The following is a 14,763-nucleotide window of genomic DNA, read 5'->3' on the forward strand; positions in this document are numbered from 1 at the left end:
TTGCAAGTTAAGGTTCAATAACACAAGACAGTGGATCTTAACAGGAATTTATTAGTTTTCACAAACAAATATAAAGAGGACAAGACAGACTACAGCCTGGTACAAGGATTTTTCTTTTTAAATCTGACAGATCCCCCAAACACTTGAACCGGATCTTCTGTGCATGTAGCAGGCCTAACAGAACACAAACAAGGAAATGTTTGAACTCGCCGGCGCCTCTAGTACTCCTCGCCTTCCTCGTCGTCGTCTCCCACGCTGTCGGTGCCCACCTCCTCGTAATCTTTCTCCAGGGCGGCCATGTCTTCCCTGGCCTCGGAGAACTCGCCCTCCTCCATGCCCTCGCCCACGTACCAGTGCACAAAGGCGCGCTTGGCGTACATCAGGTCGAACTTGTGGTCCAGTCGGGCCCAGGCCTCGGCGATGGCGGTGGTGTTGCTCAGCATGCACACGGCCCGTTGCACCTTGGCCAGGTCGCCGCCGGGCACCACGGTGGGCGGCTGGTAGTTGATGCCCACCTTGAAGCCGGTGGGGCACCAGTCCACAAACTGGATGGAGCGCTTGGTTTTGATGTTGCTGATGGCCGAGTTGACGTCCTTGGGCACCACGTCGCCGCGGTACAGCAGGCAGCACGCCATGTACTTGCCGTGGCGGGGGTCGCACTTCACCATCTGGTTGGTGGGCTCGAAGCAGGCGTTGGTGATGTCGGCCACCGACAGCTGCTCGTGGTAGGCCTTCTCGGCAGAGATGACGGGCGCGTAGGTGGCCAGCGGGAAGTGGATGCGCGGGTAGGGCACCAGGTTGGTCTGGAACTCCGTCAGGTCCACGTTGAGGGCGCCGTCGAAGCGCAGCGAGGCGGTGATGGACGACACGATCTGCCCGATCAGCCGGTTGAGGTTGGTGTAGGAGGGCCTCTCGATGTCCAGGTTCCTGCGGCAGATGTCGTAGATGGCCTCGTTGTCCACCATGAAGGCGCAGTCCGAGTGCTCCAGGGTGGTGTGGGTGGTCAGGATGGAGTTGTAGGGCTCCACCACCGCCGTCGACACCTGGGGGGCGGGGTAGACGGCAAACTCCAGCTTGGACTTCTTGCCGTAGTCCACAGACAGGCGCTCCATCAGCAGGGAGGTGAAGCCGGAGCCCGTTCCGCCGCCGAAGGAGTGGAAGATGAGGAAGCCTTGGAGTCCTGTGCACTGGTCAGCCTAAAAAAAACATCTAAATGTGAGCTTGATCATTTGATTAATTACCGCAACCCGAAACGCAACATTTTGCTCAGACTCCAAAAATACTTACCAGTTTGCGAGTTCTATCAAGGACCAGGTCGATGATCTCTTTCCCGACCGTGTAGTGACCACGAGCGTAGTTGTTGGCCGCGTCCTCCTTCCCGGTGATCAGCTGCTCCGGGTGGAAGAGCTGGCGGTATATTCCCGAGCGGATTTCATCTGCGGACCACCCAAAAATATTTTTGTTATTTTTTTTTGCCAATCAGATTTCTGCCTTTTGAATCATTAGTGCAACTTAAGCTATTTAACCGATTAGATTTCCAATTTGTCTTAACGGAGCCAGACGACATCAACATTCAGTCCTCATTGGTTGGTCAGAGCAAAACGGGTGTCGCGGCAGGTTGTTTATACCGATGACGGTTGGCTCCAAATCGACGAAGACCGCTCTGGGGACGTGCTTGCCAGCGCCGGTCTCGCTGAAAAAGGTGTTGAAGGAGTCGTCGCCGCCGCCGATGGTCTTGTCGCTGGGCATCTGGCCGTCGGGCTGGATGCCGTGCTCCAGGCAGTACAGCTCCCAGCAGGCGTTGCCCATCTGGGCGCCCGCCTGGCCAACGTGCATGGAAATACATTCGCGCTGGAAGAGGAAAATGGATCAGACAATTGGTCAATTTTTTTTTTGGAATAATTAGAATTAATGTAAAGAGTAGTTTTTTTTTTGCATATTTACTTCAGCATCTTTTTTTTTGTATATGTAAATTTAAATTTTTGTTTTTATGAATCTATTACATTCAGCTCAGACAATCCATTTTGGTTCGTCCTATCTAAAACGATTCCGCAGTCACATGACAGTTTCACCCAATCCAATGTGACTAGTAGTGATTCAATTCCACCAATCAAATTGAACCAGGCAGTCACGTGGCCTAGCAGCAACGCCTTTACAGCCTACAATAACTATCAGAGTAAAGGTTCACATTTGCTTCAATTTGTTGTATAATATAACATCTGAAGACTGCGTTTTACTTAGTTTCGTTAAATTATTCCAAGGTAATTTAGCTTTTTTTTTTTTTTTTTTGCTTTCTGTGCCATTGTGTTGCGTTGCGTTCAAGGACATGCGGCTATCTGATGGCGCTCTCTGCTTGAGGCCCTGTGCGTGGGGTGGGGATTAACTTCCGGCTTCGCCGCGCGCTAACGGGGAGGCTTAAATACGTAACGAGTTTAGTAGTCGCCAAAGAAGAATTTAACATTTAAACACAACAAGAGCGGCCATTGTTAGGTTAAAACGACCCATTCCCCACCCCCGTCAGTTTGAACTACGCAGACATTTTTTTTTTGGGCGCAGCCACGCAGTCATCCAACAAAAGCGACACCGTTTTCTTTTTTTTTTAACTGCGCAAAATTTCATGGTTTAGAATCCGAACAGCACCGACTGTGCATTAATATTTTTTAAATCGACATTAGTATTGTAAAATAACCAAAAACGACGAAATTTCACGTTTTCTTACGACGACGACACTCGGTGATAAGCAAATTATTCCTCTTATTAATATCATCAGCACTGTTGCGTCATTATTTAATTTCACACTTACCATGTTTGTAGTTTTTCTTCGCTGACGTCGAGTAGTCGGATGAAGAAGTTAACGCAACTGAGGAGGGAAAAAGGAGGAAGGGGTACTTATAGTGTAGCAAGGGGGCGGGGCTAAGGTCCAAAAGTTTGAATTTCTCGCGAGCGGACCGTTTTTTTTTTCCTTCAGCGAACCGTTGGTCATGCTGCATTCAGTGTGGCTCGTGAATATGTAAACCTGATTAAGCATCATGTGCTGCTTGTTGAAGTGAGATAAAGGTGTATGGTACACTGTAGATTTTATTTTGTTCAGATTTGAACCTTGCAGTGAAGTAACCATGCGCTGAATTCATTTTTGTTTTTCAAGAAAAACTAAATAGACAATAAAATATACTCATTAGTGGACACATCATTGGGTACACTAATGTAAACTAATGCAAAACATGTAACCAATGTGTCGCTTGTTGTACGTACATAAAATAATGTTTTAATTGACCAATTTGACTGATCATTTAATTATTGAAAATGGTGGTTAACCATGAGCTAATAGCTAGCTAGGGATCGTGGATATAAAACTACACACCCATGTTCAAATACTAGGTTTATTAAATTAAAAGGGGCATAACCTGTACAACTCAATTTGCTATATGTGGATCATCACAGTTTTTTTTCTTATTGTGAACCACTCAGCTCCATTCGACTACTCGTGTCTTGTCCAGGTGTACTCTTGCAGATAGATGGATCTTTTCTTTAGCCTGTGAGGGCAATTAAAAAGCAGGGAAATGTTTCAAATGCCCCCTTGTATAATGCAATGAAACGATAATGGCAAAATGGATCAACATGAGCAGCTGTGTTTTTATTTTTGAGAGGTATTCATTTAACTGCAATGGTTTATCATTGCAATTAATAGATGCTTGTAAAATGGTGGCCAATGTAATTTAGCTGCACAAAAGCAGGGAAATGCTTAAAAACCTCCCACAACAACAAATTGCGATGATAATATTGATACACAATGAATACTGCATTGAAAGTTCCAATCAAGTGTTATCATGTAAGTGGTTTAACTGTAGTTTATTGTTTTGGTTATGTTGTATATGTATAATGCAAAGATAGAGCTTCTAAAATGGAGGTTAGCAAGGAAGTTGAAATTTAAAATGCCTCCCAATAGATTTTTGGAGGTAGATAACATTGTGCTAGTCACTAGTGTGTACCTAATATACACTTTTGTTTAGCTTTATTTCATGGGGCTGTAAATGTGGTGGAAAAAAATGTATGAATATAAATCGCTTTATCATAGCGGGGATGTAGATTAGCAAAATGCGACACAGTTCCGCGCCTTTTCTCCTCCATTGTACGAGCGTTCTATATCCGACTCTGACATCATTATTGCAGGCCGACGGGAAGGCTCGCTGCGCACCGCCCTTTAAGACGGGTCCGAGGCTCGGTCGTTGATGAAAAAAAAAAAAAAAGTCGTGGCGGCGGTGCTGGTTCCGAGACGCGGGGTAAACCGTCTGAGTCCGACCCACGGTCCCATCCAGCTGGCACGGAGGAGAAAAACAAACCGTGAGTGCATTTCGTGTGAGCCGACACGCCCGGGCAAAGAAGGAAGGAAGGGTGGGGGAGGAGGACCGCGAGGACGGGGAGGACCGACCGGACTCGAGGCCGCGGGAGACGGAAGTGAGAGAGGGGGTTGCTCCGAAGAGGAAGCCCTATCCCTTTAAAAAGCGAGTGGGACATAGCGGTGCGAGAAAAGGAGAGGAGGGGGAGAAGAACGAGGAATTAAAAAAGAAAAGGAAGAAAGACACAGGGAGGGCGGAGGGAGAGCGGGCGATAAAAAAAGAAAGATGACATCCTCGCGGCTGAGCGGCCGAGGTGGGGCGGCGGGCCGCGGCCCGGCGAGAGCGCCGCTCGCCCGGGCCACGGCTTGACTCCGACAACGAGGCTTCGACAAACACCCGAGTGGCCTAACGGACGAGCTCGGAAAACAGAGATTGACTCATTAATAGACTCATTAAAACAAAGCATGACTTGACGGGCTGACAGATAACGTGTCTTATAACCCATATTCGCTCTCCCGTGTTACAAAAAAAAAGACTTTTATTCACGCAGTGTTGTACAATTCCGACGTGGGCTTTTGGAAGGCAGCAGAGTTGGCTTGATTTTTAGCGGTGGCCTGATTCTCGTATTAATCCAAAAGGTCCGAGTCTGTAGGGAGAAAGGGACCTTGGTGCAACCCGGCCTGCGTGCGGTCCAGTACGGCCGACGCTCGTTCACTGCGGCGCCCATTTTTGGTGTAACTGCATCATGCCGTCCCCGTGACATCGCCACTTTTGATTCACCGTTTGTTTGTTTTTTTTTAACCCACCGTTTTTTGTTTTGTTTTCAACGTTGGGGGTGGCGGCTCAAGCATTGTTTTCGAGGGCCGACCCAAACCATGCGAAAGCTGCCCTCCTCGATCTCACACGAGCTGATTTTATAATCTCCATCTCAGTGGCGCAAAATGGATGCTGCGTGGAGCAATTTTCTCTTCCAGGCAGGCTTGGTGAGACCCTTTTTTTTTTGTTGTTCTCATTCTTAATTTCTCACATCGTCAATGGCCGCAGCGTAAAGCAATGCTGTTGTGGCGACTAGTGTGTGCACTTTTTGTGATGATGGCTTCTTGTCTCTCCAGAATGCTCCCACCCAGAACCAAGTGGAGGGGAGCCTCCAATCGGAGCTCATGTCGGTCCACACGAGCTCTCCCCAAACCCCACCCACCGAGCACATAGCTCAGCCTCCCTCCACCGTGGACACCACCGCTCTCAAAGAGGAGCCCATGCCCATCGAGGTCCATGAGATCGATCCACACGCTGCTGCGGCTTCATTAGGTACACCGACGGACGCGGTGACGGGTGTGCACTTGTTCCCCGTCGTTCGACTTTGAGTTGCCTCTTTAAACCGCCGCCGTCATGCTACAATTCCAGAAATGATCAATACTGTACAAAAAGCATCAAATTAGGGGTTGAACCGACGAGTCGATTTAACTACTCTCCACGTAGATGTGTTTGAAGTCAACTAATGGATAATCACGTCGTTTTTGGCATATCTTTGCGGCCATCATCGGACTGTAACACTCTTAAGCAACAAAATGTCCAAACAACATGATGACAACAAAAAAAAAAAATCACGTATCTTTGTGAGTCTGGAGTACAAAAATAGCTTTGTTAGCCTTGTTAGCTTTGGCTACTCTTGAAATATTCATACTAGCCGGCTGGCAGTGATAACAAGATTTTTATTTATATCACCGATTCATACCTGCGCCAACGTGACAACGCTTCAATGACTTCATTGTTTGACTTTGGACTTTTACGATATTTGGCGCCATAACAGAACACAAAAATACACAGGGTACCCCAAAAAGGTGAGGGTTTTCAGCAAATATGATTACCGTGGTTTAAATAGGCCAAAATCCCGTGCTTTGAATGTTGTACTAGTTCAACACAATTATAATAGCTGGCAAAAGAAGCACCCACACGGCAATTAGAAACCCAGCAAGGGGGCAGCGAACCCTGCTTGCAAATATATAATAAAAAAAGGAGAGTAATTGGTATGCTTCCAACAATGTTTAGAATTGTCTATATTAAAACTTTGTTTAAAAAAAATAAATAAATGAGCATCTCGCTGTGGCGACCCCTGATGGGACAAGTGGCAAATCACAGAAACATTCATATTTAAAGCTAGTCATTTTAATTGAATCATTATTTAAGTACTGTTTTTATTTTTCTTATATGTAAGCAGTGTGTAACAATCCGCAATATGGCACCGCGCCACAAGGTGGCGCCTCCTTGTTTTTGTCATGCCTTATACAGTACAGCACTTTTTTTTTTCATTTTGCCGTCAGTGTATTTGATGCCTGGACTTGTACGCTTAATCGTGACGCGTGGTGGAATAAAATCTCATTTTTGATCAACACTTTAAATACTACTATGCTATTATTTTGAATATTAGCTAAATTTTAATCCATAAAAACGTAGGTACATAGCATTTTGATGTTGATCAGGATGGTGGTAGTTTTTGGGTGGTTCGTACTGCAAACTATGGAAAAAAAATTCTAACCAGCATATTTATTAGAAAAGTTATTCATGTTGTCCTTTTTTTTTTTCTCCACCCCCCCACCCCCGGGTCCAGTGAAGCCCATGTCCCGGCCAGCCCGCGTGCCGCACATCTGTGCCATTTGCAACAAGCAGTTCAAGAACAACTACAACCTTCGGCGGCACCAGTCGGTCCACACAGGGGTACGCATGAAGGACAGGGCCAGAGAGCAGGCGGAGGGGGTGCAGGAGGGAGCCGCTGGCCCGGTGGTGGCGGTGGTTCCGTCGGTGATGGCGGTGGGGGCTGGAGGGAGGGCGGAGAGGACCCCCGGAGTGCCCCTCACCCTGCTGCACCTCTCCGCTCTTCCCCTTTTCGCCCCTCCCGGCGTGCTGGCGGGGGCCCAGCAGCCGCATCTGGCTAGTCAGGATGGTGACGGGGTTGCCATGCCCAATGTAATGGCTAGTGTTAACCCCCATGCTCCGCCTCCTGCTGCTGTCGTCATGGCCACAGGGGCGACAGTACAGGTGGGTCAGGGCCTTGTGCGGATGGCTGTTGTCAACCCCGAACCTTCAAGCATGTTGTTTCTTGAGCTACTGGCCAAAGGGATGCTTGAGTTTGGCTCTTGTGTGTCACCTGAAAACATTCCGTGCGTTACGGTTGACGGCGGTGGATAGGAAAAGTCTGCACACCCCTTTGCAAATGCTAGGTTTTTGTGATTTTTAAAACGGGAAGCTAAATAATTTCAATGCTTTATTATTTTTATTTTATTTTTTATTAATGAATTTAATTAATGTAATTTTATTAAAAACTAATTTAATTTACTCTAATCATTTTTAAAAAAATGTTGTTTATTTATAACTTATTTAATTTAACCACCATCATTAATTCAATAAAAAAATATTTTTATATCTATATTTTTTATTTAGTAGTATAAGAAATAGGTCTGTGTTTTTTTTTTTTTTTTTTTAAATACAAAAAAATATATATTTGAACAGGGGTGTGTAGACCTTTTACACCCACTGTACAAATCTTAGTTAAATAATTTCAATGCTTTATTATTTTTATTTTATTTTTTATTAATGAATTTAATTAATGTAATTGTATTAAAAACTAATTTAATTTACTCTAATAATTTTTTAAAAAATGTTGTTTATTTATAACTTATTTAATTTAACCACCATCATTAATTCAATAAAAAAATATTTTTATATCTATATTTTTTATTTAGTAGTATAAGAAATAGGTGTGTGTGGTTTTTTTTTTTGTTTTTTTTTTTTAAATACAAAAAAATATATATTTGAACAGGGGTGTGTAGACTTTTTACACCCACTGTACAAATCTTAGTGAAGTTATGAGGGACCAGAACCGACTCCATCCCCGTAGTAAAGTTGAAGAAACTTGCCGGACGCCACCACCACGCTCCCCTGCATGTTCTCTGCAAACAAAAAAAGAAGTCGTTAACATTCAGAGCAAATAACGCAACAAGGAACTGTATGCAAATATTACTTTTTAGCACACATATTAATATGTTGATGTTTGTGTTTATTCGAAGCCATGCAGGTCATGGTAATCCGCAGAAGTTGAATGAAGGGGAGGCAACTGCACTGTTGTTGTTTTTTTTTTGAAGATTCAGCTTTAATTCAAAAGGCTTTCTCAGTTTTGAATTTGGGAAGGAAGGAAATCAATTTAGAATTGAAGTAGCCTTTTGAATTAGAGTCCAGTTGTCTCCATTCAACTTTTAATCTAAACTAAACGTGCGTGGTTTTTTGTGTGTGTGCATGATTTCAGCATTCCAACATTTTTTTTTTTTAAACTTTTACGGCACGTTTTTTTATTTGCCTTCAGCGGCCCGCCAATCAGAACCCCACGCCGGTGAGGAAGAACCACGCGTGCGAGACGTGCGGCAAAGCCTTCCGCGACGTCTACCACCTCAACCGCCACCGCCTGTCGCACTCGGACGAGAAGCCCTTCTCCTGTCCCATCTGCCAGCAGCGCTTCAAGAGGAAGGACCGCATGAGTCACCACGTGCGATCCCACCAGGGCGGCGTGGAGAAGCCGTACATCTGTCCGCACTGCAGCAAGGCTTTCTCAAGGTGAGCCGCACGAGTGAATAACGCGACTGGCATCTTTATTGTGTCCTATCAGAAACTCTGCAGGCTTGTTTTGTTTTTTTACTTAAAAAAAAAAAAATCGGATAATTTTAATTAGTTTTTTTGCTGTAATTATTATTATTTTAAAATGCTTCATTTTAGTTTTAGTATTAGTTTTACTTTTTTATTTATTTATTTATTTTTTAATTTTAATTTTTATTTTTATTTTATTTTTATCTATATGGGGTTTTTACATTTGTCAAATGTAACACAAAAAAAGATTACCAAATGATGATATTGATTGACAGAGGAAAATGTGACTTTTTAAAAAATATATATCATTATAGTTAGCTTTAGTTACTTAAGTTTAAATTAAACTAAAATTAGAGCTGTGCAATTAATCGAAATCCAATTACAATTTCAATTATTACACTCCACAATTACAAAATTGGCATCATTGTAAACAAAAATAAAAGTTATTCATCCTCATTTTGAGTTGTTTAAATTTATGTATATCGTATTTGCAACTTTTTAATTTAAAAATGACTAATTTAATAAATCTTGTTTGCTCCGAAAGGAACTTGCATAATTATAGTGTTTCAAATCATTTGAATTGTTTTCATATTTTTCAATGTTTCAACATTTTCTTGTTTTGTACTAAAAAAAATAATTGTTCATTCAACTCATTCACTGCCATTGACGGCTATAGACGTCAAAAATTCATTTGAACTATTTCTATTAGTTTCAAATTTTTTTCCACTTTTGTTAACAAGAGTATGAAAACCTAGATTTTTTTTATTGTACATCCGGAACAGATATAAAATTTGTGATTAATTTATGAGTTAACTAGTGAAGTCATGTGATTAATTACAATTTAAAAAAAAAAATCATCTGATGCCCCTAACTAAAAAAAGAAAAGAAAAGATTATTAAAAATTAGGGGCGTCAGACAATTACAATTTTTTATTGTAATTAATTGCATGACTTCAATAGTTAACTCACAATTAATCACAAATTTTATCTGTTCTAAATGAACAATAAAAAAATCAAGGTTTTTATACTCTTGTTAACAAAAGTGGGAAAAAATGTGAAACCCCTAGAAATAATTAAATAAATCGAATTTTTGACGTCTATACCCGTCAATGGCAGTGAATGAGTTACCATGAGTTTTTTATTTTTTTTATTTTTTAAAAACACTCTTATTTTATTTAGTTAACAAAAACAATATTAGTTTCAGTTATTTGACTCCTTTTCATTGACCATAATGATGTAATTTCAGCACAACTCAGCACTATGGCGCCTTCCAGAAGCTATCTTGAATAAATTCCTGCGCACAGTCAAGTCAAAATGTCTTTTTTCCGACTCCTCAGATGAGCTTGGGACAATTTGAAATGATAAAAGCAGCAACATCAAAAAAATCTTTCTGTCCTCAAGCGATTTAACTTTTCCTTTCATTGCCATCCCCAGGCCCGACCACCTCAACAGTCACGTGCGGCAGGTGCACTCCTCAGAGCGGCCCTTCAAATGCCCGGTACGTCCATCTTCACTATTCTGTGTATATTTATGTTCACTTGGCAGCTTATACACGACCCCCTATTTATACTTCCTTCACAACAACAACGATCCTGTTTACAGACGACAAAAGGTTCAGGTTGTGTAACTTATTTAAACCGCGGAAAATAAAGCCCTCTTACCATTCACACCCAGACGTGCGAGTCCAGCTTTGCCACGAAGGACCGCTTGCGCGCGCACATGATTCGCCACGAGGAAAAAGTCCCGTGCCACATCTGCGGCAAGCTCCTGTCGGCCGCTTACATCACCGATCACATGAGGGTGCACAACCAATCGCAGCACCACGTCTGTCATCTGTGCAACCGCAGTAAGCCGCCCACATTCGCCCAAAAAAAAAAAAAGTCGTCTTGACACCCTTGTTTGATTGTGTTTACGGTTATTTTTGGATTATTTTCCCCATCAGGCTTCACCACGTTGACCTACCTGCGCGTCCACGCCCAGAAGCACCACGGCCAGGAATGGAAGGACAGCCCGGGAGGCTTCGGCGGCACGGCGGCCGGCGGCGTGCTGGTCTGCCAACTCTGTGGCGTCCACTGCAAGACGCCCACCCAGCTGCAGGGTCACATGGGCACCCACGGCAACAGCCAGGGCGCCCAGAGTCCCGCCACCTCCAACGTGGCCGCCGGCAGCTCCATTTCCCTCAGCAACATGGTGACGGCGCCCGCCGTGTACGTGACGGGCAGCACGGTGGTGGACCTGCTGGTCACGGACTGTTCGAGCATCGCGGCGCCGCAGTCGCAGAGTTAGCGCTAGCCAGATCTTCATCATCATCAGCAGCAGCAGCAGCAGCAGCAATAACTTCAGTCCTTGAAATCAAAAGAGAGACAAGGTAAGAGAACAGATGCTAATCGGTTTACAGTTTGGGTCAAAGTCGGAGCATCGTAAACATTTCCACACGTTCGCATTTCAAACACGCTTTGATGTGTCGTCTTATTCTTAAACAGTAACTGGGCCTTTACCGTTATCATGTTGCTACATTCAAAAAAAAAAAAAAAATCAATACTGTACAAAACACAATATAACAGCAATCTATTTATCTAACAACACAATAAAAACATAAAAAATGAATAATGAGCAGAGATCCTGATTAAATATGTTTGTGTGTTTCGCTAGTTGGCTTTCTTCGACCAACCAATCATTATTTAACAATAATATGTCGTCTATGCAGCCCCACTAGTCTAAATATGGTGTTCTGGTTGATATCACGTTAGTAGAATATGAGTTAAGCAGCAAAATCCATCTCAGGGGGCGGCCATTTTGCCACTTGCTGTCGACTGAAGATGACATCAATGTTGTTCAGGCCTCAAAAAAACAGGTGAGCTGTGATTGGTCATTGCCTGAGATGGATAAAAATGGCGGGATTTTGCTTCATAGCTCATATTCCACAAATGTAATATTAAACATAGTGAGGTCACATATAACATATTATTGCCCCCCAAAAAATTAAGGTTGACTTCCACTTTAAGTTACTACTAGTGATTCTGAAAGCCCTGGGCAGATTAGATTGGCATAGCAACGGCACAGGCTGAAATCTGATTGGACAAAAGCCAACATCCACTTAAACACTTACTGGAAGCAATCCAGCCACGATAAACCCTAAAAATGAAAAGAATAGACTGTTAAGAATAAATGAACACATTTTCATGGAAGAAATGTTTCTGTTGTAAATGCTTTTGATAGCATTTTGGCCAAACGGGCCTTCTGACCCACCAACCGATCCCGGATGCTCGTATCCAGCTAGACTGATGACAACTGTGCTTTTAGTGAGCGTCTCCTGTAATTAGAATAACTCTCCACTCTCATTGGCTGCTCTAACTCACACCAGCGCTGATCTTACCTTTTTTTCTTTTTTTCTGACAAAAAATATTTAGTGCTTGTGTTGAGAATGGGGGGGGGGGGGATTAGCACCCTGAAAAAAACAAAAACTCAATTAGAAGGGAAGTTGTTTGGGTGTGGACGAGGCAGGGCTTCTTTAGCATGTTAGCTTGTTTATTCAGAGTTTTAACACAAATTGTATGATTTTTTTTTTTTTTTTATACAAAGTGGTTACATTAGTTTAGTAATTAGTGGTCTCTCGATCAGGATGCGAGTATGGCATTGTAGGAGGTACTTCTTGGTAAAAGGTACAGAGGGCGCCATAGAGTTTCAAGCACCTTTAAGACCCTTTCGCACTGCACTTGGCGCCACGAAAAAGCATTCTTCATCCCACCGTGCCGTTGGGATTGAATCAACCATATCCTCTTCCTCCTTAAAGTCTATTTTGCATCTAAACCAGTGTGTAAAGGCACCAGGCTACTTCCTGTTTGGTTGCTTAGCAACTAGCGCCAAATATGGGCACGTTTGCCCCACCCCCGTGCAGTGTGTCAGCGTCTTAATGTTGTACAGTGGAACCTCCAAAGGGTAATCCTCCCTAAGTGGAACCTTTTTTTTTTCTTTTTTTTTTAAGTTCAACCAAAATTTCTACGACGGTTGGAAATGCTGACATAAAAACAAAATAACTCTTGACGTCAGCTCCCGACTTTGGAGTTTCCACTGTCATATTTTGGTTTGTGAAGATGAAAATGGGCTTGGAATGAGTTTTCTTGCGCTGAAGTCTTCCTCTCTGGATCATGACAAGAAAAAAACAAAAAAAAAAGATGACTTTGAATCAACACTTCAGCTTTTGACATTGCGACTCTTGCACCTGGAAGATTTTTTTTTTTTTTTTTAACTACCTTTTGCATGAACGCAAGCTAACTCTGCTTATCGCCGCAGAATGAACTTTGAGTGATTTCACTAAAGTTGTAAACAATAATACAGTATATGTTGATTTTGTTTTGAATAATGAACTTTGTTGGCCATTTGTTTGATTGTAACCGTCATTGCCATAGTCTTTTTCTTCTCCTTCTTCATTTTTGTCTACCTGCCAGTCCATTGAGTAAATGTTAGACATTAGATTTAGTGTGTATAGCACCTATTAATCTTTTATCATTTGACATGACTCTCAGCGGTTTGCATTCGCTTTCAAAATGGGACTTGTGATGCTGAGAAAGGGCTTTTTTTTTTTTTACGTCAAGTAAAGAAGCGCCGCCGGAAGTTGACAAACAATTTCTTGTGTTGTACCTTTTCAGTTTTGAGCGAATGTTACCTTGACATTCATTGACAGCCACGTTTCTTTTCTGTTGTGCTTTAAAATGTGTTCTTCCTTCCTTCCTTCCTGTTGAGAAATGTTGTCATTTATTAAACAATACTTTTACTTTACTTCCATTTACACTAAGAGAAAAAAAAAATACCTCTAGAAATCTGTACGGCTCTTGTGATAAATCTTAATGCCTTATCATACTCAACTGCATTTTAATTCTTTTATGATGATCAGATCTTAATCATGGGATTCATTAAGAATATTAATGGGATGTATTTATATTTATATTTTTATATTTCTCAACAGTATGCATGTCCAAAAGGTTAGTGCAAAAAAAACAGAAGAAAAAAAAAAACATGCTTATTACAGTCATAAATGAGGTTATTTTGTAGATGAGCTAGAGATCATGTTGTTATTTTGTAATTTGGACAATTTCAAGTAAAATGGGTAAACATGCACTGTGTTGTGTTTTCATCTGTACCTCATCGATCAATGTTTTTGACTTTTTTTTTTTTTTTTTAACCAAATAAAGCCTTCCTTCAACAGGCAGGAGTCCGTCCATTTAACAGTTTTGCTATTTGACTTTTGTTTAAATAAAAGTCAGACTAGACCTGAAAACAGGTTCATATTGTTAGCCTAGCATAATTGCCTAAGTCGTTTTTGTAAAACAAGAAAGAAAAAAAAAATTCACAAACCAAGAATTTGAGCGCAGTTGCTCCGACTCAACCTTTGTGGATGACTGAGAATCTACACAGACAATTTTTTTTTTTTAATTGATGCGTTGAACAGTAAATTAGAAAATTACTCGCGCAATTATGCTTTCAAGCTAACAACATCATAGCAAGTTGATGACATCAGAGAAATATGATTACATTCTTTAACAAGCGCAGTTCCAGCGTCACTGATTTTCTCTCCATAATCCCGCCTTAATCTGGTCTTCAATCTCCTCGGGAGGGTCCAATATTTTGAAAAGCAAATGAGAGTAAGGATTGGGAAACTGGATCTTGAACTGGCCGCAATATTTGGCTCTCCGATTAAGTTTGGAATCCCCTGAGCATAAACACTCAGATTGACACAATTCTCATATTTTTTGGGCTCTAGACACTGGATTTGATATGAAACAAGATATGCT

At 42.2% G+C, this 14,763-nt stretch overlaps 2 protein-coding genes across 3 annotated transcripts; one reads left to right on the top strand and one right to left on the bottom strand.

Annotated features, from left to right (window-relative positions):
• Positions 1–31: 31 nt before the first annotated feature.
• Positions 32–2,911, bottom strand: LOC144038434 (tubulin alpha chain-like). Its single transcript, XM_077550951.1, has 4 exons — positions 2,804–2,911; positions 1,629–1,851; positions 1,288–1,436; positions 32–1,196 (listed from the first exon to the last, which is right to left on the bottom strand). The coding sequence occupies exons 1-4, from the start codon at positions 2,804–2,806 to the stop codon at positions 219–221; spliced, it is 1,353 nt and encodes a 450-aa protein (XP_077407077.1). The 5' UTR covers positions 2,807–2,911; the 3' UTR covers positions 32–218.
• A 1,247-nt stretch (positions 2,912–4,158) lies between these two features.
• mazb (MYC-associated zinc finger protein b (purine-binding transcription factor)) lies at positions 4,159–14,176 on the top strand. Of its 2 annotated transcripts, XM_077550949.1 has the most exons (8): positions 4,159–4,341; positions 5,270–5,320; positions 5,450–5,645; positions 6,946–7,373; positions 8,695–8,942; positions 10,406–10,469; positions 10,646–10,817; positions 10,914–14,176. In XM_077550949.1, exons 2-8 carry the CDS (start codon positions 5,279–5,281, stop codon positions 11,255–11,257), a joined length of 1,494 nt encoding a protein of 497 aa, XP_077407075.1. In that variant the 5' UTR covers positions 4,159–4,341; positions 5,270–5,278; the 3' UTR covers positions 11,258–14,176. The 2 variants fall into 2 exon arrangements, with proteins under 2 accessions (XP_077407075.1, XP_077407076.1); XM_077550950.1 differs by lacking the exon at positions 4,159–4,341 and having other exon boundaries at positions 4,396–5,320; positions 6,946–7,052.
• Positions 14,177–14,763: the final 587 nt, after the last annotated feature.

The sequence above is a fragment of the Vanacampus margaritifer genome, chromosome 18 (assembly GCF_051991255.1).
Source record: "Vanacampus margaritifer isolate UIUO_Vmar chromosome 18, RoL_Vmar_1.0, whole genome shotgun sequence".
Classification (NCBI taxonomy): domain Eukaryota; kingdom Metazoa; phylum Chordata; class Actinopteri; order Syngnathiformes; family Syngnathidae; genus Vanacampus; species Vanacampus margaritifer.